Source organism: Canis lupus, chromosome 37, assembly GCF_011100685.1.
Source record: "Canis lupus familiaris isolate Mischka breed German Shepherd chromosome 37, alternate assembly UU_Cfam_GSD_1.0, whole genome shotgun sequence".
NCBI lineage: Eukaryota > Metazoa > Chordata > Mammalia > Carnivora > Canidae > Canis > Canis lupus.
Genome location: NC_049258.1, coordinates 25,338,965 through 25,366,353, shown reverse-complemented (window position 1 = coordinate 25,366,353; position 27,389 = coordinate 25,338,965). Strand labels below are relative to the sequence as shown.

General features: G+C 54.5%; 1 protein-coding gene and 2 long non-coding RNA genes across 3 annotated transcripts in view; 1 reads left to right on the top strand and 2 right to left on the bottom strand.

The window, feature by feature from the left end:
• Positions 1 to 948, bottom strand: part of LOC111094349 — a 36,890-nt gene extending 35,942 nt beyond the window's left edge. Inside the window, exon 1 of the long non-coding RNA XR_005385408.1 lies at positions 828 to 948. This is a non-coding gene — a long non-coding RNA (uncharacterized LOC111094349). The remainder of the gene's footprint in view (positions 1 to 827) is intronic.
• Positions 949 to 1,098: 150 nt separating this feature from the next.
• On the top strand, positions 1,099 to 8,158 carry LOC102153410. The gene is made up of 3 exons (XR_005385407.1): positions 1,099 to 1,511; positions 2,537 to 2,693; positions 4,353 to 8,158. It is a non-coding gene; the product is annotated as an uncharacterized LOC102153410 (long non-coding RNA).
• Positions 8,159 to 15,087: 6,929 nt separating this feature from the next.
• WNT10A (Wnt family member 10A) lies at positions 15,088 to 27,234 on the bottom strand. Its single transcript, XM_038585765.1, has 4 exons — positions 27,000 to 27,234; positions 25,705 to 25,967; positions 18,618 to 18,997; positions 15,088 to 16,205 (listed from the first exon to the last, which is right to left on the bottom strand). Exons 1-4 carry the CDS (start codon positions 27,110 to 27,112, stop codon positions 15,708 to 15,710), a joined length of 1,254 nt encoding a protein of 417 aa, XP_038441693.1. The 5' UTR covers positions 27,113 to 27,234; the 3' UTR covers positions 15,088 to 15,707.
• Positions 27,235 to 27,389: the final 155 nt, after the last annotated feature.

Here is a 27,389-nt window from a genome sequence, read left to right as displayed (position 1 = left end):
CAGGGTTGATCAAAATTTATTATTGCCAGTTCAAAAAAAAAATACTTTCAGCATCTCAACTCATTATTTTACAACGGTTCTCAAATTTGGGGAAATCTCTATCAAGTTTCTTTTCTTTATGAGCTAAAGGATTTCAAGGAATTTCACATTTTCTTGTTCAGTGACTAATCATTTACATCTCCTCATTCTTCTGGTGCTGGACACGCTAGGAACCAAGGACCTCTGGTACCTTCAGGCCACCATGCTTGTAATTCAGCACAGTGCGGGGTTAGGAGTATTCTAGAAGCCGCTCCCACACCAGGAAGGCTAGCAATAACTATATACACAAACTGAATATATGGATCCCACTTAATTCAAATTAGGAGTATTCTCTACTCCAGGGGCACCTGGGTGGCTCAGTGGTTGAACATCTGCCTTGGCTCAGGTCGTGACCCCGAGGTCCCGGGATCGAGTCCTGCATGGGGCTCCCTGCAGGGAGCCTGCCTCTCCCTCTGCCTCTCTCTCTCTGTCTCTCATGAATAAATAAAATCTTAAAGAAAAAAAAAAAAAGTATTCTTTACTCCAAAATGCCTAAAAATGCTCATGGCTACTTCAGCGACCCCAGATAGGGAAGCCGTACTGAAAAGAGACCACTAGTGGTCTTAACAGATTTGGATTAAAATAGCCCACTGCTTCTAATTTTATAAAAACACTTTTTCCATGGCCTTAGAGGGGGCCTGGGTGCGTGAAGGCCCAGGGAATGGAGGTGCTTTAGCGTTGGGGACAAATGAGCTCCGTGGTCACAGTCTCTCCAAAAGGCGGAGCCAGAGGCAGGGAACGTTACTCACGTTTGCAGGGAAGCTCAGCGGCCAGGCCCAGGCTGCGGCCACTGCCAGCCAAACCCCACGCGGAGGTCCCTGCGGACCCACCCGCCCTCCGCGCCCGCTCTGCGGCCCCCACTCGAGGCCCAGAACGGCCGGGACCTCCAGCCCAGCATCCCGCTCCGCCGCGCGCCCGCCGCCGGTTTCAAACGGAGCGCGCTCCCTCGGGCCCGCCCCTCACTTCCGGCCGGGACGCCCTTTGGTCCCACCGGGTCTCGCGATATCGCGACTCCTCATCCCCGCCCCCCACAGCCCCGGAGAGCGGCGCCCGCCCGTGCCCGGCAGGTGACTCTCCCTGGCTGGTGTCTGGGACCAGGGCTCTTCGCCCGGCACGTTTCCCAGCAGCACGGACCCGGCAGTTAAGGCGCAGTTAGGTCCATCAGGCCCCCAGCGGAGATCAGGAGCGGAGGGGGGAGGGGGTCCGCCTTCCCCCCCGCTGGGATCAGGAGCCGAGGGGGTCCGCCCTCCACCTGACCCTGCTCTGGGTCCGCGCATGCGCGGGACGAGGACTCTAATGTGAGCGACTGCGGGACCCTGGGCTGCACTGCGCACGCGGTCTGGCTTAGCCCCCACCCCAACGCCGGGAGGAAGGCGTGCTCTCTACCCTCGTTATAGCGATGGGGAACCTGCAAGGATGTGACCCGCATGACCGTAAGGCTTGAATCCTTGGGGAAGCAGTTTGTCCACAGGTTCCTCCGACCCCAGATCCCCAGAGGACAGTGCAGCTCAGTGAGAAGGATTCCACCTTTGGGGTCACACCGACTTCTTGTTTGTATGAAAATTGACACCCCTTCCGTGCTGTGGGACCTGGAGCAACTGGCTTAACCTTTCTGACACTCAGGAGATAGATGGGGATAATAATACCTCATGGGATCATGAGGATCGGAGGTATATTCGGTGCCTACTCCCAAATAAGCACTCAATAAATGGAAACTATTGTCCTTGATAATCTTTTTATCCCCTTACGCGTCCTGCAGTGCTCAACGTGTAGGAGATGCTTAATAAACCATTAGTGAATGAGTGAACGAGTGAATGAATGGAGGGAGAAAGGAGTAAGCCAGGCCAGACACCAGGTGGTCCCAGCCTCCAGCCCACTAATCTCTTACCCCTTCCCCCCCTGTGGCTACACCTCAAAGGGCTTGAAGTGGGAAATAACTGTTCATCCTCCTTTTCCCAAACAGTTGTGTGTATGTTCAGTTGTTATTAAAGTAGCATACAGAAAAGTGCACAGATCTTAAGTACGCTTAAGTTCTTATGGTATAGCCAGCTCCCTGATGAAGAAGCAAAACATTACCAGCCCCCAGAATGCCCTCATGTTTCCTTCTTGTTTTCTTTTTTAATTTTGTTAAGATTTTATTTATTTATTCATGAGAGACACACAGAGAGAGGCAGAGACAAAGGCAGAGGGAGAAGCAGGCTCCCTGCGGGGAGCCCGATGCCGGACTCCATCCCAGGACCCTGGGATCAGGACCTCCTGAGCCAAAGGCAGACACCCAACCGCTGAGCCGCCCAGGTGCCCCATGTTTCCTTCTAAGCATATATCTGCCCTAGAGTAACAGTTATCTTGCCTTCTACCAGCAGACATTAGTTTTGCTTGTTTTTGCATGGATGCACCTGGAATCAGATAGCATGTGCTAATCTGCACCTCTCAGATTTCCATGTCTCCTCGCTTCCAGTGGGAGTCCAGGAAGAAGCCGGATGGGGTTGAGTCCTGTGTGATCCGGGCTCCTGTCTGCTGCCACCCATCTCGACATCATGGCTAGCCTCTCTACCTGTTCACTGGCCCAGGATCCCTGTGCGCATGGACTCCTGGCATACCTCTCCCTTTCTGAGGTAAGAAAGCATCTTCTGCTTCCTCTCAGCTCTTTCATAAGGGTTCCCATGGTAGAAATGTGTGTGTTCCTGGTGCCCCCATCTTTGCCATTATACCCCAGATCTTTCCTACTCCATCAGGAAGGCCCTGGGAAAGTAGAGGATGGGGCTCCATACAATATGGAGCCACAATATGGTCATGCCCAGCTTCACACCACTCCGAGTAACACTCCTTCCTCTGCTTTGTTCAGTGTGCCCCTTCCCCCTCCATTTCTCATTCAGGGTGATAAGCTCTCGAAGTCTCTGCTGTTCCTCCCTGCAGTCTAGCATCTGTCACATTCCCTCAGCCCACTAGACATGTTTGTTCCTTCCCTAATCCCAACTGAGGGCATGGTGTTTGTCCTCTTACAAAGGATTCCTGATGCCATTCAGGTTGAGGAAGGTGGTTTATGGGTTCTGGGCGTTCTGCCTCGAGGGGGCAGTGTCTCCTAACACCACAAGACAGCCCAGTCCTTAGTCCAGTCAAGCCCCCATTACACAGATATTATTATCAAACCCATGTTACATATGAGGAGGGTAAGGCTCAGAGAAGTTTAAGGGATTTGTCCAAAACCATATAGTTCATAACTGATGACAAGTAGACCTCAGGAGTGCCATTTGATGTAGGTCTGAAGGCTTGGTATCTGCTACCACTCAATGAAACTAAAATGAGACACGTGGATATTTTACATAATTCATATCTAGTCCTTAACTCCAGGAGAAAGGTTTTTTTTTTAATTTCCATACGCCAGATATAGAAGCTGAGGTCCAGAAAAATTAATTATTCTGCCCAAGGTCACAGGGATAGAGACAGACTAAGCTAGGATTCAGCCCCTCCCATCCCACAGACTGACCTCAAAGCCCGGCTCTTTCCTCTGTGCTCCACCACACTCATCAAAGGGATTCTGGCAAATGCAGATATGAATGGATACATGGATAATATAGAACAGTGGGGACTAGGTATTTACCCAAAGAATACAAAAAATATTAATTCAAAGGGATACATGCACCCTGATGTTTACAGCAGCATTATTTACAACAGCCAATTAATGGAAACAGCCCAAGTGTCCATCAACTGAAAAATAGATAAAGAAGATATTGCACGTGGAATATTATTCAATCAAAAAAAATAATGAAATCTTGCCATATGTAACAACATAGATGGAGCTGGAAAGTATAATGCTGAGTGAAATAAGTCAGAGAAGGACATATACCATATGATTTCACTTATATGTGGAATTTAAGAAACAAAACAAATGAGCAAAGGGAAAAAAAAGGAGAGAGAGAGGCAAACCAAGAAACAGACTCTTAACTATAGAGAACAAACTGCTGGTTATCAGAGGGGAGGTGGGTGGGGGAATAGAGGAAGTAAGTGTTGGGGATTAAGGGGCACGCTTGTCATGATGAGCACCAGGTGTTGTAAGGAAGTGTTGAATCACTGTATTGTACACCTGGAACTAATATTACACTGTATGTTAACTAGATGGAATTTAAATAAAAGTCTAAAAAAAATAAGACAGTGGGAAAGCATTCCAGAGAGAACAAAACACATACCACAAAGGGACAGTTTTGCTTCTCTATTAATGTGTAACCCCCCCAACTTAGTGGCTTAAAATCACTATTTATTTTTGTCTTTCACAGTCCTGTGGTTGACTCCACTCAGCTGGGTGGCTCTCACTGGGAGCCTGCCATGCAGTTGCAGTCAGATGGAAGCAGCAGTCATCTGAAGGCTCATCTGGGCTGGATGTCCAAGGTGGCTTTTTAAAAACAGAAATCTGACACCTCATCTGAACTGGTTGGACCAGATGGGGACTGGCCAGACATTCCTCTCTCTCTAGATAGTCTTTCCATCTGGCTTGCTGAAGTTTTCCTTGTAGATGGTGATCTCAGGTATTCAAACCTCATACATGAGTGGTGGCTGACTTTCCCCACCATGAACATTCCGACAGGCGACCTCCCTTTGGAATTCATGCAGCATCACTTCCACAGTATGCTATGAGTGAAAATGGATCACAGGGATGGCCCAGATACAAGGGGAGGGGACAATTCATAGGTGAGAGTACAGGAAGCATGCCTGGTTCAATGGAGACCATCTTTGGATATCAGCTAGTACAGAGGGCCAAGGCGGAAATGATCAACTCAGGAACTGCATGTATTCCTGTCTCAGCAGAAACCAGGGTGCAAAGGAGCAAAACTGGAAGTGATGGCCTGTGACATACCATGGAGGGGTTCAATGACATGCTCCAGAACTTCTAAATGGGTACCTTCTGGGGTCTTTAGCTGCCTAGCACCTAAGCCTCCTTCCTTTTTTGGAGGATCCTCCTTAGTGAAGGTGTTAGTGGGAGGTCAGGATCCCCACCCTTGACCCCTGATAGGAAAGTCACAGAACTGTGACATCAGAAGTATGCCAAATCAATGATCCCACTTGCGACTCTGATCAGTAAGTGACCCAAGGAAGCAGAGGACTGTTTATAATTCATTCTAGAGGCAGCAACAGCCAGTTCTCCGGGTAGTGGCTGTGCAAGAGAGGACCTCCAGAGCCCAGGGGCAGGAATCCCCTAATCAAACTGCCCTTAAGGCAAGACCTGACAGACGTTCTGGCTGCTTAGTTCCTCTTGATTCCTGCCTACTTCCTGACACGGATTCTGGAGGCTTCCTGTCAATTTTGTGAGTTTTCTGATATCATTCCAGTAAATTCCTCTTCTACTTAAGTAAACCAGAGTCCATTTCTGTTGTTTGCAATTAAGAACCCTAATTGGCACAAAGACCCATTGAAATCTTTAGCCAGAGGAAATGACATGATCAGAGCACTTTATGGAAGAGAAAAACAGAAAAATCTGATAAAGATGAAGAGAGAGAAACAGGGATGAGAGAGGCCAGTTGGGAGACTGTTGTGATGTTTGGGGGTGTATGGTGAATTACAATATTGCCAGTGCCAAGGAAGTGGGAGAAATGCAGCTTTTGGCCACTGACTGAATATGGAAAAAAGGAGAGAGGGGAAAATCCACGCTGACAGAGTTTTGAGCCTTAGCAACAAGGAAAATAATAATGTCATAAAGAGAAACAAGCAAGTCAGGGAGAACTAATTTGGAGGGGGAAATATTTCACTCATTTATTCAGTAAATATTAATTGCCTGCTCCATGCCAGGCACTGTTCTAGGCAGTGAGAAGACAGCAGGGAGCAAAACAAAGCTTCAGTCCTAAATTAACAAATAAGTACATGAGATAATGAAACTGCTTTAATAAAGCTTTAGTCTGCAGTGCCATGGACACACAGCAAAACATGTCTAACTGGCAGCAGGACTTTAAGAAAAATCCTAGGAAGCAAGGCTGGGCCTAAAGACAAATTGGTCATCATTCCCATAGACATTCATTCATTCATTCATTTACTTACTTTTATTTATTGAGTACCTCCTATGTACTCAGTACCATTCTTGCCATAGGAAAAACAAAAATAAAAATAAAAGAGGATCTCAGCTCTCGTGGAGTTTCCATTATAGAGTACAAGGGAGATGGTAGACAAGTACACAAATACGTCAGATATGTGATGTGTACTATGAAGAAACTAAAGGAAGGGAAAAGTAAGAGGAAGTTTGCTAGTTTAGATAGTTTGTTCTAAGCAAAGGCCCCTCTTGTAAGGCGATATTAGAGTGAAGTCTTGAATGAAGAGAGGCAACATTCACATGGTTACCATGGGAAATCTATTTCAGGCAGAGGGAATAATAAGTGCAAAGGCCCTGAGGCAGGACAGTTTGGTTTCTTCAAAGAATTTCCAGGAGACCAGTGTGGCTAAACTAAATAGATGAGGGCAGAAGTAGGAGGAGAACAGGTGAACGTGGGAGTGGGAGTGGGAGCCAGATCTTGTAGGGCCTTGCCAGTCATTGCAAATACTTTGGCTCTTGTTCTGAATGAGATAGGAAGACTTTGGAGAATTTTGAGCAGAGGAAGCATGCTACATGACTAACACTTTAAAAGGATTATTCTGGTGGCTGTGTATAGAATAGACTGGGGGTGTGTGAGGGCAGAAGCAGGAAGACCAACTAGAAGACAACTGCAGTCATTCAAGGCAAGAGACCATGGTGGCATGGAGCAGGATGGTAATGATGGAGGAGGGGACATATGATAAGATTCTAGAAATAAACAGAAGGAGAACAAACAGGATCTGCTGATAGATTGGATGTGAGATGTCAGAGAACTAAAGGACTCCAGTGACTCCAGCGCTTTTAATAGGAATCGGTAGAAGAGCAGTTGCCATTTACTGAACAGAGAGGATTGAGAATTATATCTAGAGCTTCAAGATTGCCTCCAGCCAGCCTGCCTGCCTGCCTGCCTGAATAATTTGCTCCAAAGCCATGATGGGGAGCCAAAGTAAATCACCCATGTGCAGGGAGCTGGGGGAGGACATTCAGCTAGCATAGGTTTTCGAGGCCAAGATGAGAGAAGGTGGAAGTCTACAAGGGGGCAGCAGCAACGGCAGGGAATAAATTATCTACAGAGGGATTAAACAACCCTTCCAACAAGAAGAGAGAAGGAAGTCACAGAAATAGAAAGGGGGTAAATTAGAATAAATCTTGTGATGTTGCGTTGGAATTGAAGGTATGGTGTGCGCTCATAGTTTTCTACATAGAGAGATTGAGAGATCGATCAATTGACAGATAGAAATGTATGTGTAAAATTATACATATATTTCCTAGCACTGTCCGTTGAGCAGCCCGAAAGCAGTGATACCCCAAGAAAAATGAGCATACCTAGCACCTAGATATTAATTTCTGAATATCCCTCCCCATTAAAAAGAACAAAGGTGCCTCAGAGAAATGAGGGTTGGAGCAGAGAAAATACAAGATTGGAGCTTGGAACATCTTGTGCCAGAAAATAAGGAAGTGATCAAAGAACCATGGTGGTAGAAGCCAGCTTGGCAGCTGGCCCAATCTGGGAAATTTTTTCAGCACTAAAATAAATAATGATGCAACAAGTAAAACACTCATATCTATAATAATGTTGCCAAAGATGCATAGCCCAAATCTAATGATGAGGAAACAACAGATAAACCCAAACTGAGGGACATTCTGCAGTATGATCGGTCTGCAGTCTTTTCGGTTGTCCCGGTCATTAAAGTAAAGGAAATCTTTGCTCTGTGTCAGACTGAAGGACACTGGAAAGACGTGATAACCAAATGTAATGAATAATTCTGGACTGTATCCTTTCATCATTAGGCCAAGTAATGAAAGTCCAATAAGGTCTGGGGGTTAGATGATATGAATGTATCGATGTTAATTTCCTGATCACGAGCATTGTACTGTTATTTAGGATAATGTCCCTTTTTTGTAAGAAATTTGTGATTGGGCATCATGTAGGCAACTTACTCTCAAGTGGTTCAAGGAAGGGGAAAGTTCCTTGTATGTTGTAATTTTTCTGTTATATCAAATAAAAAGAAAAAAGACAAAGAATGGAGGAAGTCCTTGAGACAGTGGAGAGGGACAGGAGGACCAGCCAGTGCACCAAATGGTAAAATATTTCTAAGGAGAGGACAGTTGATGTGCAGTGTTGCAAAGAGATGAGAGAAGATCAAGACTGAGATAAAGGTATTAAACTTACGAAATTTGTTCTTTGTTGTCAATAAAAATCATGGCAAAGTCTGTTTACGTATGCAGTACAATGGAATATAAATCCGTTATTTATCATGAGATTACTGGATGTGCATATGGATTTTTAACAACTTCTTGGCTTCCCTGGGCCTTGGGATTGAGAGGTTGGAAACCTGCTTTCACTACAAACTGTCACACCTTTAAGAAGAAAATCCTAATGACATAATCATATTAGCTCTGGTCAGGAGGCCAGGTCTCCATAATTCCTAGTTTTGGAAACATTCTTTCTTTAGTATATTTCAATGATATAATTGGATCCTCAAAAATATTCTGTATATGGAACTATTATTGTGTCCAAGTAATACACATTCATTATAAACAAATGAAAAATGTAGATGAAAAAGAACAAGTTTTAAACCACCTATAATCCCATCATCCCAAAATAGTTTCCGCTAGCAATTTGCTGCTTATTTTAGAGGTTTTTTTTTTTTTTTTAAAGATTTTATTTATTCATGACAGAGAGAGAAAGAGAGAGGGAGAAGCAGGCTCCATGTAGGGAGCCCGCCGGGGGACTCGATCCTGGGTCTCCAGGATTACACCCCAGGCCGAAGGCAGCGCTAAACCGCTGAGCCACCGGGGCTGCCCTATTTTAGACCTTTAAAATGCAAATCACATCTATAAATCTTTGTTGCACTAAAGGAGGGATCCTGCCCTAGGCTATTTTGTATCTTGCGCGCGCGCACGCACACACACACACACACACACCCATATAGAGCAAACACTGCCTCAGTCACTAAATATGCTTCAACCACCTCAGTTTTAAGGACTCTGCGAAGAATTCCCCTGAGCAGATGGACGATGATTTATGTAATCATGTCCCTATTTGCGGACTTTACATTGGGCGCAGAGAGAGCGCGCCGCAGAACTTGCCCACGAAGCAAGGACAACTGGACAAGATGGGAAGGTTGGGGGACAGCCGGGTCACCGAACAAGGTTTTAAGTACACAGGGACCGAGGAAAGGTCATCGAGGCTGCGGCCGGCAGGAAGCAAAAGCCAAAGGAGTCAGGTTGTGCCCCAGGACAAGGGGCGTGGAATAGGCCGACTCCGAAACCCACGGAGATGAAGCGAGACCCCGGCCCCCCACCCCCACCCCCGGCGGCGGCAGCGGCTGCGGCTGCGGCCCGTGCGGGCCCGAAAACTGGTGCATCGCCGCTCGTCACCAACAGAGGGCGCCGGGGCCACAGCAGTTCGCAGTGGGCGGGGCCCAGCTGCCGGCCAGATGTCGGCAGCTGGACCGCGGGAGACGCGAGCTACACCCCAGCCCCTGCAGGCCCGCAGGCAGGGGGAAAGCGAAGATGGGATGTAGGGGCGAGGGTGGTGGCGGACACTGTCGCAGGGGGGCCCCAGATTGCCCTCCCCTGTGGGGCAGAAGTGTGGGGGGGGAGCCTCCCGCCCAGAGGGGGCGCCGTTCTCTGATTCCCACTGACGTGCGGTACGGGCTGGCAGCCACCCTGGGGCTGGCTCAGCAAGACAGAGCCAGGTCCTCTGGGTGGGGCTCCGGGCCAGGGGAGACCCACGCGACTGTCTGCGGCGGGAAAGAGAGCCGGCCTTGAGGGCTTTGAGCTTCTTGAGGACGCAGCCCTCGAGTCCAGACGCCCCAACGCGCGCGCGCACACACACACACACCCTCCCCGCGCTCTTTCTGCCCTGAGTGCAGTGTGCATTCAAGAAGAGAGCAACTGGGGGATCCCTGGGTGGCTCAGCGGTTTAGCGCCTGCCTTTGGCCCGGGGCGCGATCCTGGAGACCCGGGATCGAGTCCCACGTCGGGCTCCCTGCATGGAGCCTGCTCCTCCCTCTGCCTGTGTCTCTGCCTCTCTCTCTCTCTCTCTCTCTCTCTCATAAATAAAAAATCTTTTAAAAAGAGAGAGAGAGAGCAACTGAGGCACAGCAGGACGGAGCACTGAGTAGACCCCTCCTCCCCGTACTGTCCGGCGCGGAGAAGTCGGGCTGGAGGGCGGCAGTCCCAAGTTCCAGTTAAGGATCCCGGGCTGGAGGGATCCCTGGGTGGCGCAGCGGTTTGGCGCCTGCCTTTGGCCCAGGGCGCGATCCTGGAGACCCGGGATCGAATCCCACGTCGGGCTCCCGGTGCATGGAGCCTGCTTCTCCCTCTGCCTGTGTCTCTGCCCCTCTCTCTCTCTCTCTCTCTGTGTGACTGTCATAAATAAATAAAAATTTAAAAAAAAAAAAAAAAGGATCCCGGGCTGGGGACAACCCCGAGGACCCCGCCCCCCGGGCCAGCCTGCGGTCCCCACCCGGCCGCTTCCCTGACTCCGGAGTAATCAGCTGCTGCGCGCGGCTGTAATTGACGGTGCAGGCCCGTCTGGCAGAGAGCCGGCGGCCGGCGCAGGGGCGGGCGGGGGGCTTAATTGCAGGCCTTCAGGTCGCAGTCTGGGCTGCAGCTCCGCTTGCGGGGAAAGGGACAGACACTACGCTAGAGCCTGGCCTCAGAGGAGGCTAAAAGACCTCCGAGTCGGTAGTTGGGGATCCCTACCCCGGAAACCGGGGATTTGAGGGGCTTGAACCCCAGCGAGGGTGCGGGGGTGGGGGAGGAGTGGGACGTCTCCAGGGAGCCAGGCGGAGGGCGCCAGATTCCAAACTCCCCACCCCAACCCCAAGGAGCCCTGGTTCATGTCGTCCGAGACTCCTCCCTGGTTCTGACCCTCCCTCCACCACCACCCCCCGCTCCCCTTTCTGCCGCCCCCGTCACCCCCCCTCTCGTATCCCCAGGGCGCTCCCACCCTGGGGAAGAATGTGCCCTCCTAGCGCACCCTTGCCATGGTAACGGCACACCCCCACCCCCGCGCACCGCAGCGGCCGGGCCTGGCCCGGAGGGCGGCGAGAAAAGGGGGAGTGGGCGCCTCCCAGCCCCGCGGACACACCTCGACTGCCCTGGTTGCCACAGTAACCGGGGGCGTTTCGAAGTGCGCAGCCGCAAAGTGGCACAGGGCTCTCCTCTCGGTCCTGCACCCCTCCGAGCCGCCCGCCGAGGACCCCGGCTCCTGGCAGAGGCCGCCGCCCACCCTCCTCCACCCTGCGCGACTTCAAGGACAAAGTCCAGAGAGGGATCGCGGGGCTTTCCAGCTTCCACGCACCGCGAGCCGAGGGAGCACAGGCGGCCGGAGGACCCAGAGAGCCTGAAACCTGAAGAGGGATCCCCTGTCCGCGTCCGTCCCCCTCCCCCAGCGGAGCCTGAGGGGGGGCGCTGGCAGCAGGAAGCCGGGAAGGGCCCCGGAGGCGCGCAGGCCCCACAGTGGAGCGGTGATTACAGGGACCTGTCCCTCCCGCCCCCGGCTCCCACTCTCATTAAGTCATTTTTTCCCCTGTTGGAAAGTCCCCGTGCCTTGAGCACAGGGGTTGGGGCGACCGCAGGCAGCTGCCGGCAACCACATGAGAAGGGGGGGCTCAGAGGGGAGGAGGGGGCCCCGACTCCGGCCTGGACAAACTCCAACGTGGAAGGCCCCCTGCCGGGGGCTAGCTGGGGACGCACTAATTTGGGAGGAGCAGTGCCTGGATGCCGCTGACCTTGCTTCTCACTCACCAGGGTCCTCCTCCAGCTGCCAGGGCCCCTACCTTTGCCTCTGTCCTTTTTTCAGCCCTGGGACCTTGGGTGACTGTAAGCAGGATGCCTGGGTTCTGATCCCCACCCGGGTCTGGCTGCCTCTCCCTGACCCTTAATCCTAAGCCTGCCTGCAGATCTGTCCTCATTCTCTGTTAGTGCTCTCCCTCCCTCCCGTTGAGGCCATCCAGGCTCCAGTGGACCATACTATTGTTTCCTCCTGCAAGGACACCTCCAGGGGCCATCAAGGCGAAAGGTGTTGAGAACCAGGACTGTTCCTTGCCCCTCTGATCTATGGCTCACCATGTTTTTATTCCCAGATTGCAACCGTGGTCCTCCCCAAGCACTTTGACAAGTTCTTCCTCCCATCTACCTCCACCACCCCCTATTTCCAATCGGTGCAGATTCCCACCTCACCCTTCAGCCAGTATGCCTAAACCTGATGCCTCTCGGGCCCTATCTTCCTGACCTTCATCACTTCCACATGTCCCTTTAGGGCCCTTGCCAAATCCCACATTCCTCTTTTCAACTGAGGGATCTGGCTTTGATCTTCAGACTCCAGTCAGCCTCTGGCCCAGAGAGAGGATGTGGAGCGGGCAACACCTGGTTTGTCCCTTTCCCAACTTTCCCTCTCTTCCTTTATAGGTCAGGCCAGCATAGATTAGTTCGCCAGCTCTTGAGTGGAACATGGCCCTCCCCCCCCACGCGGTGTCCAGCCCCTGCCCCACCCCACCACCCACCCCTCCCTCTGGAGGCAGCATGCTCTGCAATATTCCTGCTCCTACCTCATTATCCCAACCCTGATCCTGTATCTCTCCTCTTCAGTCTCTCCTCCCCCAGCTCTGTCTTCCTTAAGCCTGGAAGGCACAAGAGGATGACACCAAAGCTAATGCTGTGGTGGACCCTGCTGGAGTGGGAGTGACCCCCCAGGCCTTCACTCCCTCTCCCATACACACACCTCTTCTCTCCTCCTCCCTGGGATGGGAGGGAGCAAGGGGGCAGGGAACCCAGCCCCCATAGCTCTCTCCTGGGTGAACAAGAGGAAAGGAATGAGGCAGGTGTGTCTGGCTGCTCCTGCTTACCCCTCCTCCCTGGGGGACTCTCACCCGCCTGCCTGTGGGCCTGTCTTTTGGGGGTTGGGGAGAGAAACCCTGTCCTCCACAGAAGCAGCAGAGCTGAGCACATGGAAGGCCCTGCTGTCCTAGGCATGTCCAGGAGCTGCTGGGATGCAGGCAGTGGAGAGAGGGAGGCTGAAAGCAAGCCTAGCGGGGGCAAAGCTCCCAACTGTTGAGCCTGCAGGGGTATATCATCATGAGAGCCTCCTTTCTTTCTCACCCCTACCCAGAGGGCTAGGGAAATACAGGGATTTGTGTAGGCTGACAATTGGGAAAAGGAATAAGACTTCATCCATCAAGAAGGATGCCATTCTGGGTAAACTGAGGTAGGCAGCAGGATCCTGTGAGCAGCAGGAGGTCTGGATGAAGAAGGTGAAGTGTTCTTTCTCTGAGATCCTGACTCTACCTCCGTCTGTACCACCCTCCTGAGGGTCTATTCCAGAAAAACATCAGATCTGAGAGCCAAGGAGAATGCAACCCTGGACCCAGACTGCCAGCTCAGCAGTGTTTTTAGGGTATGGAGAAGGAGGCTTGCTGACTTGCCAAAGGGCACCCGAGCTGGGAATCTGGGGACATAAGAGGCCTAAGAAGGCTGTCTCTCCACCTCTGGCCTTACCTACATACCCCACCTCCCCTGCATGGACTCAGAGAGACCAAAATCCAGACAGTGAGTCTCCTGGCCCTCCCCCGCCACCCTCCTCCTGGCCGCACCTCCTAGCCCCACCTGCTCCCCGGGGCGCTGGGCTGGCTGGGTTGAGCTGGGTCTTGCCCAGGATTACTCCTCTCAGAGTGCCTGTCTCTGCCGAAGGGTGCTGCTGGGCACCGCCACTCGCCCTGGCTTGTGGCAGAGGGCTTAGGTACAAGGTGGACAGCTAGAGCTCTGGCATCAAGAGCTCCTGAGCCAGCTTCTTGTCAACATCTCGTGGCTTCTATCCAGAAAGCACCTTCTCTGGATTGGAAGATGGACTGGCCCCGTGCTGTCAGTTTGTCCCCTCTTCATTCAGTTCCCTGTATAGCAATCCATGTGGGAATCAGACCATGACACTCATCTGCTTAAGAGTCTCTGAAGTTTCTCATTCCTCTTAAAGCCCATAACCGCTTACATTGGCCCAGGGGGACATGTGATGTGACTCTTGCCTGCCTTCTGAGTGCCTCTCCTGCGAACCTGCCCTTTGAGTCTTTCACTCCAATCACACTGGCCTCTTTGCTGTTCCTCCAGAGGAGATCTTTCTCACCACGGAGCTTTTGCATTCACACGGTCTCTGCTGGTAAGTCCTTACCCTCAGTCTGTGCATGGCAGTCCCCATTGCCCCAGTTTCAACATAAGTAACACAACTCAGAGAGGTCTTCCCAGACCAACGGCTTTATCTAACAGGGCCACACTCCTACCTACGTGTCTATGAATAAATGAATGGATAAAAAAAGATGTAGGCTCTGTGTGTGTATATACACAAACATATACACATGCATGCAATGGAATATTATGCAGCTGCAACAAAGGATGACATCTTGCCATTTGCAACTACAGGATGACCCTTGAGGGTATTATGCTAAGTGAAATAAGACTGGGAAAGACAAGCACCATAGGAGTTCACTCATAGGTGGAATCTAAAAAACAAGACAAATGAATATACAAACAAAAAGCAGAATTGGAACTATAAATACAGAGTTCAGAACTGATGGTTGCCTGAGGGAAGGGGGTATGAGGATGGACATATTGGGTGAAGGGGGAGTGGGAGATCCAGGCTCCCAGTTATGGAACGAATTAGTCACAGGAATACAAGGCACAGCATTGGGAATGCAGTCAATGGTATTGTAACAGCATCCTGAGGTGACAGGTGGCAGCTATTATTTGTGGTGAGCACAGCATAATGCATAGACTTGTAGAATCACCATGTCACACACCTGAAACTAATGTAACATTGTGTGTCAACTCAAATAAAAAGTTCTTTTTAATGCAAACAAAAAAAATAAAGGGGCCCCACTCCCCACAAATCACTCTACATCCAGTACCACGCTTTATTTTCGTCATGGCACAGAGCATTGTCTGAGAACTTGTTTGTGTATTTATTTGTTTATTATCCATCTCCCCCAAGCAGAATGTAAACTCCAAGAGGGCAGGTGCTGTGTCTCTCTTATTCACATCTGTAATCCCCAGCACCCATCGTCCCTCGCAGGGTGCCAGGCCAGAAGGAGTGCAAAATAAATATTTGTTAAATGAATGAGGAGGGGCACAGGCCCTTGGGTGGGGCGCGTGACTGAGGCCTCTACAGAGCCACTTCAGCTCAATTATGTCCGTTTCTTCTGTTCTAATCATCCTCCCCCTGCCCATGGGCTTCCAGGCTTCCACGCACTCTCTCTCTCCGCAGGAAGCCGTGAAGGCAGGAAAGGAGACAGGCGCAGAGGCTGCCTGGCTGACACTCGTGTCCTTACCCGCCCTCCGGTATGGGGCAATCCCCAGCCCAACTGAGCTGTCTGCGTCTGGGGCAAGGAGCGGGGAGGCCAATCTGTCCTGGAGCCCACAGAAGTGAGGGGCTGGGTCCAGGCACGACTGGACTGTCCCCTGATTGCGGATCTGACCCTCAGAGCCCGGAGGCTCCTGTGCGATCAGCTAGTCCAAACTCCTCTCCCAGGAGCCTAGGCGACGCTGCCGGGCCCAGAGGGCAAGGCCCCTCCGCTCACTTGCACACGCTGACCCACTCGGTGATGCGGCACTCCTCGCACACCACGAAGCAGCACCAGTGGAAGCGGCAGTGGCAGCGCTCGCTGCGCGTCTGGCGCAGGATGTTGTGGCCGCGGCCGCAGCACATGCTGCCGCAGCCGTCGGGGCCCGCGCTGCTCTTGTTGCACAGGCGGCCCACGGTGCCCGCCGAGTCCAGGCGCGGCTCGCGCTCGCAGAAGTCGGGCGACTTCTCGAAGTAGACCAGGTCGGCGGGGCTGGCGCGGCGCCGCGGGCCGGGGGCGCCGGGGGCCGGCGAGGGCGCCCCCGCGGGGCCGGGCTCCAGCTGGCCGCCGTTGCGGTTGTGCGGCCGGATGAGCGTGGCGCGGTGGAAGCGGCTGCGCAGCAGCGCCCCCACCGCGCGGAACTCCGGCGTCACCTGCCAGCACGTCTTGAGCTGGCAGCTGCCCGACGTGCCGTGGCACTTGCACTTCCGCCGCATGTTCTCCATCACCGCCTGCGGAGGGAGGCACGGCGAGGGGTGACGCCCGCGGCCGGCCCGCGGCCCTCCTCCCAGCGCGGACACCGGCCTTGGAGAATCTCTCCTCGGAGACTTCACAACCCGACTCCCACTGAGGCCCCAGCAGGTGGGGAGGGGCGGAGCGGGGTAGGGGTGGGGGCGCACAGGCCGGAGAGGAACCCCCTGCCCTCCTGCTGCTCTCCCATCCGCGCCCCCCCACCCCGCCAGGCCGGCCCGGGGAATTCCCTCCTCCCCCACCCCTCTCCTTTCCCAGCAGCTGCAGGGGGCCCTTGGGGCTAGAGGCGCTTGCTTCCTGAGGGGGGATCCCAGATCCTCAGGGAAATTCCCTCTCCTTCCATCCCTCAGCTGGGGGCCAGGAGCAGGGGGGTGCTGGCCCCACTATATCCCATCCCCAAAGCCTCTGGCCTTGATCCAGGCAGGAGTGGGGGCTGCGGGGAGTCTGAGAAAACCCCTTTCCTCCTCTCCTCTGGGCCCTGCGGCCCCTTGCAGGGAGCCCAAGGAGGGAACAGAGCTGGGGAGCCTCCTCCTTCCCCCATTATACTGGCTGGGGCTTATTCTGCCCCATGCTGAATGCCACAGTTCCTCCTAGGGGGTACTGAGCACCAAGGGGAGCCCTAAGGCTCTCTACCTGAATAGGGAATGGGACCAGCCCCAGGAGGGCCAGATCCCCAGCCCAGTGGAAGTGAGAAGGCCCCAAGCCCTCCAAGGGAGGTAGTTACAGGAACACAACCTATCAACCCCCTGCACAGCCCTCAACCAGCTCTAGAATCTCTTCCCAAAGCACACCTTGACATTACCCTCACTAGAGACACCAGAAGCAGTTGGCCACATCTTCCTTTCCCCAACTCCACTCCAAAACACACCCTCAGACCAGGAGAGCAATGATCACTGGCCCCAGCCCTCTCACCTGGGCAGTTAGGGCCACAAGAGAGGGACTCTGTCCCCTGAGTCTTAAAGGGCTCCTTGGCTTGTGGGTGCAGCCCATGGTGTCAGCACCACGGAGGAACCAGCCCAAGGCCTCCCCTGGTAACAACTCCAGAACATTTGCTTCCCACAGGCAGCAGCCATTAATTAGCCAGTTTAACAAGGAGGAGGCGGCAGTGTTGGTATGGGCTGGGATAGTATGGAAGCTTGGGAAAAGAGCTGCGTGAACGGGGCAGGGCTGGGTGGAAGCTGGATGTGACCTGAGGGTGGAAATGCCTCAGTTTACTTCATCCCTAAGTCAAGAAGGGAAGAGCTGAATAGCTCCAAGTCTTTGTGGAAGGAGAAGACAAACTGCCTAGGCTGACAGGCCAGGAGAAAGGGGAGTGAGGAGGAGCAGGTGTCAGCCTGAGCGAGGCAGGCCTGAAGGCAGGCCAGGCAGGTCCGAGAGAAGGGATGGTGGGGGGGCTGAACAGCCAGGGAAGGAGGGTGCCGAGCTCCCACGATGAGGGATAGGGGGGCATCTTAGCGGAGGCGTGCACATAGTGCAGACAACACTCAGCCACCTGGTGATGAATCCTGCCTCTATCCACTTCCAGACCAGTTGCACCGCCGTGGGCAAGCTTCTCTACCTCCCTGTACCTCGGTTTCCATATCTGAACACAAGGCTAATACTAGTACCCTCATAGCTAGTTGTAAGGATTAAATTAGAGGCTACTATGTACTGACACCCTCCAGACAGTGCCTAACACATAGGAAGCACTCAATAAATGCAAGCGATTATTTCTTCCCTTCTCTCTTTTCCTTCCTTCCTTCCTTCCTTCCTTCCTTCCTTCCTTCCTTCCTTCCTTCCTTCCTTCCTTTTCTTTAATGAATGACCTTTGATGTAGTATAAACATTCAAGGGTAGGGAGACAAAGGCAATGATGCAAACTATAACATAGGGTCAAGAACCTCCCCTTGAAGGAATCCCTCATTCTGCAAAAAAGGGCTGGGAGAGGAGGTAGAGGGTCACAGCACAGGATAGCACAGGATAACACAGAATCACGGAACATAGAGCTGGGCGGGGCACGGGGGGGGGTGCTGCTGGGCATATTGGGTGATCCAGTTCAACCTTCTTGTTTTATAGGGGAGGTGACAGTGACAGAACAGGACCAAGGCCCCTGAGGCCCAGACCACAGCCCGGTAGCCCCCTCCATTGCTCACTGCAAAATAATGGGAGGAGCAGGCCACTCAGTGGAGGGGAAGCTGACCTAGGACAAGGCTGGTTTCATTCCTGTGTCCCAGGCCTAGTCCAGGCACACAGTAGGTATCCAATGCGTGTTTGGCGACTGGATTAGGTGGGGGCAATGAGATAGTTGCTGAGCTAGGGGGAGTGGTGTGGTCCCCAGAAGAGAGGTAGGCCTGGGGTGGGGGTGGGCCCTAGGCAGAGGGATCTGGAGCAGGCCCAGGCGGGTGGGGCTCTCACCTGTCTCCCAACTCGGTTGTTGTGGAGTCTCATGCGTGCGTGGATGTCTCTGTGAGGCTCCCGGGAGTCCAGAAAGTCCTTAGAGAAGCGCTCCCCGAAGCCCACGTCGGGGCTACAGCCGCCCCACTCCCAGGAGTCCTGCAGGCCGGGGCTGGCAGGGGGCAGGGCCGGGTGTTCTGGGACCCCGTGGCTCAAGCCCTTACCACGCTGCAGTGCGTCCAGCTGCAGGCGGTGCAGCTTCCGACGGAAGGCCTCCTCGTCCCCGCGCCGGGAGGCATCACAGCCGCAGGCCTTCAGTTTGCCCAGGGCACAGGCATTGGACACAGCGTGCACGACCCCAGCTGCCGCGATGGCATAGGCGAAGGCGCTCTCGCGAAAACCTGAGGGTGCAGATCCAGGAAACAGGCTCTGGGGGGCCTCGATATCTCAACCCTCGGCCCTTCCTGCCCAACCTTCTTCCCATACCAAGGGGAAACCGAGGCTCAATTTTGGGGGAGGTCTCCCCCATGGCCCATGGGAGGTCTCCCCCATGGCCCTCTTTTCATTGGCACTTGATTCCCTGTTGCCTTAGCATCACCCTTAGCAAGCTCAGAATTTGTGTCTACCTCTCTCCTGTTGGACAGAGGTATCTGGTAAACACGCTTCTTAAGATCAGGGACTTAATCTATTACCTCTCAAGTGATATCTGCCGTTTAAAAATAAGCCTGCAGAAAGAAGGCAAAATTTAACCTAAAAAAAAAAAAATCACTGGCAATGGACTTCCAGGCCCAGAAGATGTTCATGGGCATAAGGCTAAGTCAGAGGAGATGGTGTCCTCCTACAGCTCCCAGCCCCAAGATTGCCTGCCTGGTGCCATCCCCTTCGGCCCACTACAGAACCCTCTCTGATGGCCAAGTTCAAGAGGCAGAGAAAAGAGCCAGCAGAGGTTTCCCTTTTCCTGTCCACAGGCATCCCAGAAACTGCTCAGAAAAGGGTACCGCCCAGCCACCCCGCCTGCAGTGGGTCTAGGTCATCTGAAGAGGTTGTTTGAGGAATGCTGGAAGTCAGCCCAGTGCCCTGCAGTAGTGTTGAAAGTTGAGAGGGAAGGGTGAGCTAAGGCAGACACCTTCCTTGGGATGCTACAGGGCATAAAGACCCCGGTGAGCTGTTCGCAGGGACCCAGGACTGGTCTACACTACGTTTCTCCTTGGTGTTCCCAGCCTGAGCCATCCTCTGGGAAGGTCCTGATAGGTCTGGGCCTCCCTGGCAGAGGGGGAGGCCTGCTTGCAGAGGAGGGTCTGCCTCTTGGACCCACAAGTGGCTTCTTCCTCTGAGAAGGGACCAGCTAGTAGCATTTTCTGGTATAAGTCTCTGACCAGCCTCTGAAACCGGAAGCGTGTGGCCAGTAGGAGAAGCAGCCAGGAACAATCATAGCCTCTACATGAAGAGGAGAACTCACCTGTGTGGTAGGTACCTGTTGGGGAAGTTCAGACCCTGGCTGGAGACTTAATAGCTTGTAGGAGGCCAGAGATTCAAAGGAAAAACCCCTGGCTCCTTCCACCCTAGCATCAAAGACTGGGAGGACATGCTCTGGGAGTTCCCACAGACCTCAGAGAGCCAACCAGGACTGGACAGAGACCCTAGCCCAATCCTGCTCCTCCCCACCCCCGTGCTCACCCTATCACAGGGTCCTGTCTTCTTGTCCTTGCCTAACCCCACCCCCGCCCAAAGACAAGACATGTAGTAGTTAAAAAATATGAACTCTGAAGCCAAACTGTCTGTGTTCAAATCTTAGCTCTTCCACTTACTGACTCTTAATAGCTACCTGACCTTGACCAAGTGACTTGACCTCTGTGCCTCTGTCTTCTCCTTTATGAGATTGCTATTATCTGCTGCATTATTGTCCCAAGAATTAAATTAGTAAACTTAAAGTACTCAGAAGAGTACCTTACTCACAGAAAGTACTGCACAAACATTAGCTATTTTGATAAGTTCTTCCTCTGTCTCACTCCACTCACTACAGCTGCAGTGTCAGGCCATGGGTTATTGTCTCCCCCAATCAGGGACAGAGCCCAGCAGCTCATGACCCACTTTAGAATAAATCACACGAGCCACAGAAACCCACGAAGCAGGCCGTCCTTGTCTATCTTCTCTCTCCAGCTTGTGGCATCTCAGGACCTTTTCTGTAAGGAGCCCAGCTAAGAGCAGACAAAAAGGATGAGGATTGGGCTGGAGCCTTTTAAGGGCATGTCGGGAATTGGTGGGAGCTGCAGAGGAGTAGACACTGACATGGGAGGTGGGGCCCAGGGGAAAGGAGGGCAGACCCAAGTCCCTGGGGAGTGCACCCTGTGTTCATCCCCTGCCTTTTAGCTCTGGAACTCTGAGCACTCCCCCTATTGCTGGGGGTGGGGGGGAGGGGGTCACCAGCCCACTGCTAGGACAAATAGCAATACTCAGACTTCCAGAAGCATCCCAGGCCTCAGAAATCATCCCCCACCCCCCATATACATACACACAGTACAAAAGGGAGATGCCCAAGGTCACAGGGGTTATGTAGCAAACCCAACCCCAGTTCTCTCAGCTCCCAGGCCTGGCAACTTCCTGTTAAAAGACATTCAGCTCTAGGGAAGATATGCTCCTGAATAAGAACCCCAGGTAGCCCAGCTCCCAGTTCCTATGACCCTATCTACACATGGCATCCAGAAAGAGCAAGAGGCTGGTCCAGGGGGATGTGCTAGGCCAACCACCATCTTCCAGGTTCTGTTATATTCAGAGGCAGGCCCAGAGGAATCTGGAAAAATGTAGTTCACAGTCTACAGAGACTACCTGTCCTAGGCAGCTAAAGACACCATGCCGTGGCCTCTGGCAGTCGTCACAGCCACGTGTAGGGGCGACTGGCCAGGGCTTGTGTGACTACCCTCTGCTCCAAGCATCCGGGATTCAGAGAAGTCCAGCCTACTGGGTCTGCCCCCAGCTCCCACTCAGGGCCCCAGTTTCGGTCCTGGCCCCGACTGTCTGGGGCAGACGCAGGCACTGTGCCATCTGGCCAGCTGGAGGGGGAGAGGGGTGGGGCCATGGCCAGCTGGGCTGCCTGGAGCATGGAGGGAGGGGGGGCTTGTTAAGACGCACAATTAGCCGTCCTGCCTTTGATCTGGGACAGGGACTGCCAGCATCTAAGTGGAGTCAGCTGCTGCTCCAGGCCGCAGCCAACGGCCAGGATGGGGCTGGGGGAGGAGGTTTGGAGGGCAGGGGAGCTTGGAGGAGAGAGGATTCAGGAGCCAGAGGGGAACAAGGAGGGGTCAGGGAAGCTTGAGCCCCGCCTATTTGAATCAAAGAGGGAGGGAAGGGGAGAGATCTGTTCTCCATCCCCTCCATGCAAATAATCTGCGCATGCTTATGTGCCTGGGCTGAGAGAGAGAGAGTTGTGTGCATGTGGGAACGCTTAGGGGTGACACTGGAAGTGGCTACACGTTTGCACAAACAAAGGTAGGTGTGTAGGTGTGTGTGTGTGTGTGTGTGCTTTTGTGTATACATGTCAGTTTCATTTCTTGGGCCACTCCTCCATTGTACACTCACTCTGGACATACGTGGGAGCTCATGGTGGCCTGGGAGCCTAGGAGGCAGCAGGGCAGGGGTTGAGTGCAATCTCTAAAGTCAGCAGGCCTACATTTGAGTCCTGTCTCTACAGCTCCCTTTTAAGTCCCTGTGTGATTAATGGCAAGTTACCCAACCTCTCTCAGCTTCATCTGTAAAATGAGGATATTAATAGGGCCCATTGCATAGGGGTTGTTTGAGAATCTTAAAGTATAGATAAAGTGCTTTAGAACAGTGTCAGACAAACAGCAAGTACTTAATATGTATTAGCTAATTTATTGAGGGCTACTAGAATAATGGAACTTTAGGTGATCCTGGGACATGACTCCCTGAGCCTCTGTCTCCCTGAGTGCCACCACTCACCCCAAGCCTGGAGACTGAGGCCTAAAACCAAGACTCCTCAAGAATGAATGTAAAAGGGAGGTGGAAGAAGAAAGAGCCAGGGCCTTGGAAAACAGAGGCTGGATTCTCAAACTGTGGGCTTCCATTGGGCTGAGAGCCTGGCCTGCTGCAGGGCCTCATGCCCCCTCTTTCCATCCATTCCAGATGGGTCTGGGCCTTAGGAGAGGGCATTACTAACGCGTGTGGGCGCTCCTAGGACCTGCTGCTTGAATCTACTGCACTTGCCTCCACCAGCCTCTCCTTGGCTCCTCCATCCCCTTCTACTCCATTGCCCCTGTATCAGGAATGAGAGATGGATGGGCTCTAGTCCTCACAATGAGGGACTCCCCTCTTGATCTGCTGCCTAGCACCTCACCCACACAGATACCAACTGTCTGTGTCCTCAGAACAAAACCCTGGGGATATCATTGCCCTACCCACCCAGGTTCCAGCACCCTGTCATGCCCTCTCCTGGGCTGGGTAAAGCCCTAGTATATGCCCTGCCACTCCAGGTGCTCATGCACCCTTCCCTTCTACACTGGAACCCCATCCCTTCACCCAGTCCATTTCAGGGGAGATGCCAGGACAAGTGGATGGCAGTAACAGCATTAAGATGGAAGGCCCCAGGGACCACCTCCTCCCAGCCATCTCTGAATTTTAAACATGTCAGAATGCACCTTTAAGAGAACCCCAGTCACAGTCTGCGTTGGAAGAGGGGTCAGTGCCCTATATTCCACTTGGGGGAAACCACCTGACCCCACATGGAACAAATCACAACTTGAAAAGAGGGGAGACTGAAGGAAGGACCCAGTCCAGGGTCTGGCTGCAACCAAGAGTGGCCCCCTAGAATTCAAATGTAGCTAGTCCTTGAGGTGATGGGCTGGGAAATAACCCCCCGGGGAGGGTGAAGGGTGAACCCAGACATGGAGTGAGGGAAGGTCTGTCACGATGTCCCGGGGGAGGAAGAAAGTGGCAATTTCTTCCAGAAGCCCAGAGTCCAGTCCGAGGACGGAGAGGTGGAAAATGGGCTGTCGCAATGTGGGAGCAGAAGCCACATCGGTAGGACAGTGTTCCAAGGCTAAAGGAAGGAGCCAGCACCCCCTCCCCACACCCCCCCTGCTGCCAGAGCCCAGGAGCCGCTGCCCCGCCCCTGCCCCGCGCTGGGCACCGCCCCGCCCCGGCTAGCCCCAGCAAGTCTCCCCCCTCCACCCCTAACCTCCCCCCCACCAGTCCCCCCAGCTCACCTCCCGCTTATTAAACTGCAGGTGAACCCGGGAGCGCCTGGCGCCGCGCCAACCCCCAACCCCGCGCGCTTCCACCGCTCTCGGAACTCACCCCTGAGCTTCCACGACCCCACGCTCTCCACCGGGCCACACGGGCCTCACGCGGGCAAAGAAATCGGGACGCGTGGGTTCACTCTATCTAGAGGGGACAGGAGGCCCAGAGGGGAAGAGGGGACACCGTGGCCAGGAAGAGGGCTCAAGAGCTTGCCTTGCCTTGCCTCACCCTGAGCGGGGTGGGCGAGAACCCCAGCACCTGTCCGACCCCCCCCCCCCCGCCCCGCGAGCAGAACCCAAAGGAAGGGCTCCGGGGGACCCTCCCCGCGGGGGGCGCGAGCGTGGGAGGAAACACCCGGGGCGTCGGGGAGCGCGCAGGTCACTTAGAGACCTGGAGGGCGAGCTCCGGGCCGGCGGGGGCAGCGCAGGAGAGAGACACGGGCCGGTCCCGTGGCGTGGGCGAGCGCGGGCGGCGGGGCCCGGCCGGGCGGGGCAGGGCGGGGCGCCGGGCCGGGGTCTGCGGGGTCGGCAGGGCTCGGTGCTGCGGGCGGGTGGGGCGGGCGCGCGCGGGGCGGGCGCGAGGGCAGGGGCGGAGGCGGGGGCGGGGGGGGGCGGGGGCGGGGGCACCCCTTGGAGAGCCGCGCGGCTCGGCCGGGAGCTGTCTGCCGCGGCCCGCGGGGATTAGTTCGCGGCTGCATGCCGCCACACGCGTCGGGCTGGGCTCGGCCGGGTAGAAACAGCGCCCCGGGCGCGCGGGGGAGCGAGGGGGGAGGGTGCGCGGGGGCGGGGCGGGCGGCCTGGGGCTGGGCTGGGGGAGGCTGCGGTGGCCCCTGACTTGGGAGCCCCCGGGGATGCGAGGAGGGGTCCCGGTGGAAAGGGAAAGTCCTCATTTTGCCGAGTTCTTTTTGAAATTAGGGTCCCTTATAGTGACTCTCCCAGAAGCCTCTGGGCCCCAAGGCCACAGGGTATAGGGGTAACCCTCCTCCACTGTCAACCAAGAACCGAGAACCGGACAAGTCCCAAGGAGCCAGATCCCCACACTGTCCCACTCAGGCAGCTAAGAGGAAAGATGAATAACTCCCATCTTCCCCCAAAGACCTGAGTCAAGGCCTAAGATACCAGGGCAGGAGGTGGGTGTGAACAGAAACGGGTGACAAAACCTCCTGCCATCTCCAGCCCAAGCTACTCTGGGGGTTGTCAGGGTGGGCCCTGGGTCACCCAGAAGTCGCAGAGGGAGGACAGGGAGTGGGCTGCGGCTTCTCTGGGCTGCCAGGGGAAGAGGGATTGGCAGAGCTGTCAGGCCTGCTGGGCAGGAGGCATGCACACACCCAGTGCCTCTGATTCAGAGAAGGTTTTCGGGGGCGGCAGGAATGACACAGAGGCTGGTGGTGTACCCTGCCCGGAAGAGCTTCTGCAGAAGTACAGACATTTTACCTGCCCAGGCTTCCCTCACCTATACAGTTTGGCAAAAGTCCTTCATGCTGACTCTGGACACCTTATCACAGGCTCTCCATCCTAAATGCTGTGTACTAGGTAGAGTGTAAATCGACGAAGGTGACAGATGTGGCTATTTCCCTGGCCTGAGACATACAGTGTCAATGACAGGGCAGGGTAACCCAGGAATTGACTCTCAGGTGTGGAACCTACTACCCTCAGCCCATGCAGCCCAGGTGGGAGACACATCTGCCCCATTTGTCTGACCCCATGGACTGTCCAAGACCAGAAAAGAGTAGCGCGGCTGGTAGATGGGCACCTGAGGAGGTTGCCAGCTTGAGGGAGTGGGTTGGGAATGGCTGGCTTTGGGGGTGGAGGTGTGCTGGAGGGGTGGGCAGAAGGGTAAGGCAGGGGGCAGCTACCTCTGCTGAAGATGGGACTCTCGTAGGGGATCTTGTTGCGAGTCTCCAGACTGGAGCAGTTCCAGCGCTGGTCCCGGAACTGGTGCTGGCACTCATGGATGGCGATCTGGATGCCCTGGATGGCTGAGGCAGCCACGTCTGGGTGGCGCACACACACTTCCATCTGCCTCCTGCTCAGGCCCGGCAACGTTAGGCACACCGTGTTGGCATTGAGCACAGGCTCCGGGGGGAGGCGGAGGCCCAGAATGTCGTTGGGTGCAGACCTGAAGGCAGTGGGGGAGTAGGTGTGGGGGAGTGTTTTAGGGGAGCTAGGAGGGCCCCCATTTAGCAACTTACACTCTGTCCCAAAGGCCATAATCCATCTGTTTCCAATCTTTGCTTCTAAAGGTTGGGCCTATAGGTATATTCCTAAAGCATTCTCCTGTCCTTGCTCCCCTCATCATCATTTCCTAGAACACCACGGGCCCAGCTGCACACCCACCCAGGTTGACGTGTAAATGCACACACATCTGAAATGCCTGCACACATAGTATTTCATAAGTACATCCTGAGGCATAGATGCTCACCTACGTTCCCCAGGAGACCACTCCCAAAGCCTGTTTCAGATAGTCACATTCACACAGACACACTTCTGCACACATTGAGGTGGCCCAGGAACACTTACACAACATGCACACTTCGGACATAGTTTATACACACATACACAAAGACATACACAAAGACACTCGCGAGCATGCACATGTGCTCATCCTAATGTACATCAACCCATAAGCTCTCAGTCACACACATGTGCACACACAGACTGCTGTTTACAACATAACTTGCAGGGTTCACACACACACACACACACACACACACACACACACACGGAGAACCCTTCCAGCTGCAGTGTCTCAGTGACCCCACCTGAACTACTCCCTTCCAGTCTCCAACCCATGGCCCCTCCTGGGAGTGATCTCCAAGGTGGAGCAAGGCGGTGGAGCTTTCTCCTGGGGGTGCGGGTGCATTCCCTCAGCTGGTGTGGCCTCCAGGCTGGCACTTGTCCCCCCCCACACACACACACACTTCCTCTTTTAGTAGCCTTCACTTTTCTGGGCACTGACTGCCTCCTCTCCCTGGACTGCCCAGATTGTCACATCCTATGAGGGCAGTGTCTTTCATTGGGTACCAGCACTTTCCTGCGACACTGTCCCTCCCTCCTTCCAGGGTCCCCTGCCCCAGCAGGAGCGCCAGAGGCCCCCCGCGGCTGGGGGTCCCAGCTCTCCAGGAGGGCGGGGCGTGAGGTGAGGGCTCACCTGGGCACGGCGGCAGCCAGCAGCAGTAGGAAGAACAGGAGCGCGCAGAGCGCGGGCCGCGGCTGGGGCCGAGGTCGGAGCCGCAGCCGGGGGCAAGGGTGGGTGCTGCCCATGGCGCGCGGGCCGTCACGGGCCAGGAGTGGGGGGCTCACAGCCCGGCGGGACCGGTGAGCCAGGGGCGACGGCGCATGTTCCGCGGGGGTCGGGGCGGCTGCGACACACAGCTCCGACTCGGGTCACGGCTCCGGGAGCAGACGGCGCCCGCCTCCCCGCTCCATGGGGCAGCGCCCCCGGGCACCGCCCTCGGGGTGGGGGGGCGGGCGGGCGCACCGGGCACCTCCTGGCACAGGGGTCCAGGGAATTTCCCGAGGCCCCCCTGCGACAACTCCC

Excerpts from the sequence above, each read along its gene's own strand:
- WNT10A (XM_038585765.1), bottom strand. The coding sequence starts at position 27,112 with ATGGGCAGCACCCACCCTTGCCCCCGGCTGCGGCTCCGACCTCGGCCC. Across the intron at positions 18,998-25,704 it reads GAGTCCCATCTTCAGCAGAG|GTTTTCGCGAGAGCGCCTTC; the intron begins GTAGCTGCCCCC and ends CTGCACCCTCAG. Across the intron at positions 16,206-18,617 it reads ACAACCGAGTTGGGAGACAG|GCGGTGATGGAGAACATGCG; the intron begins GTGAGAGCCCCA and ends CTCCCTCCGCAG.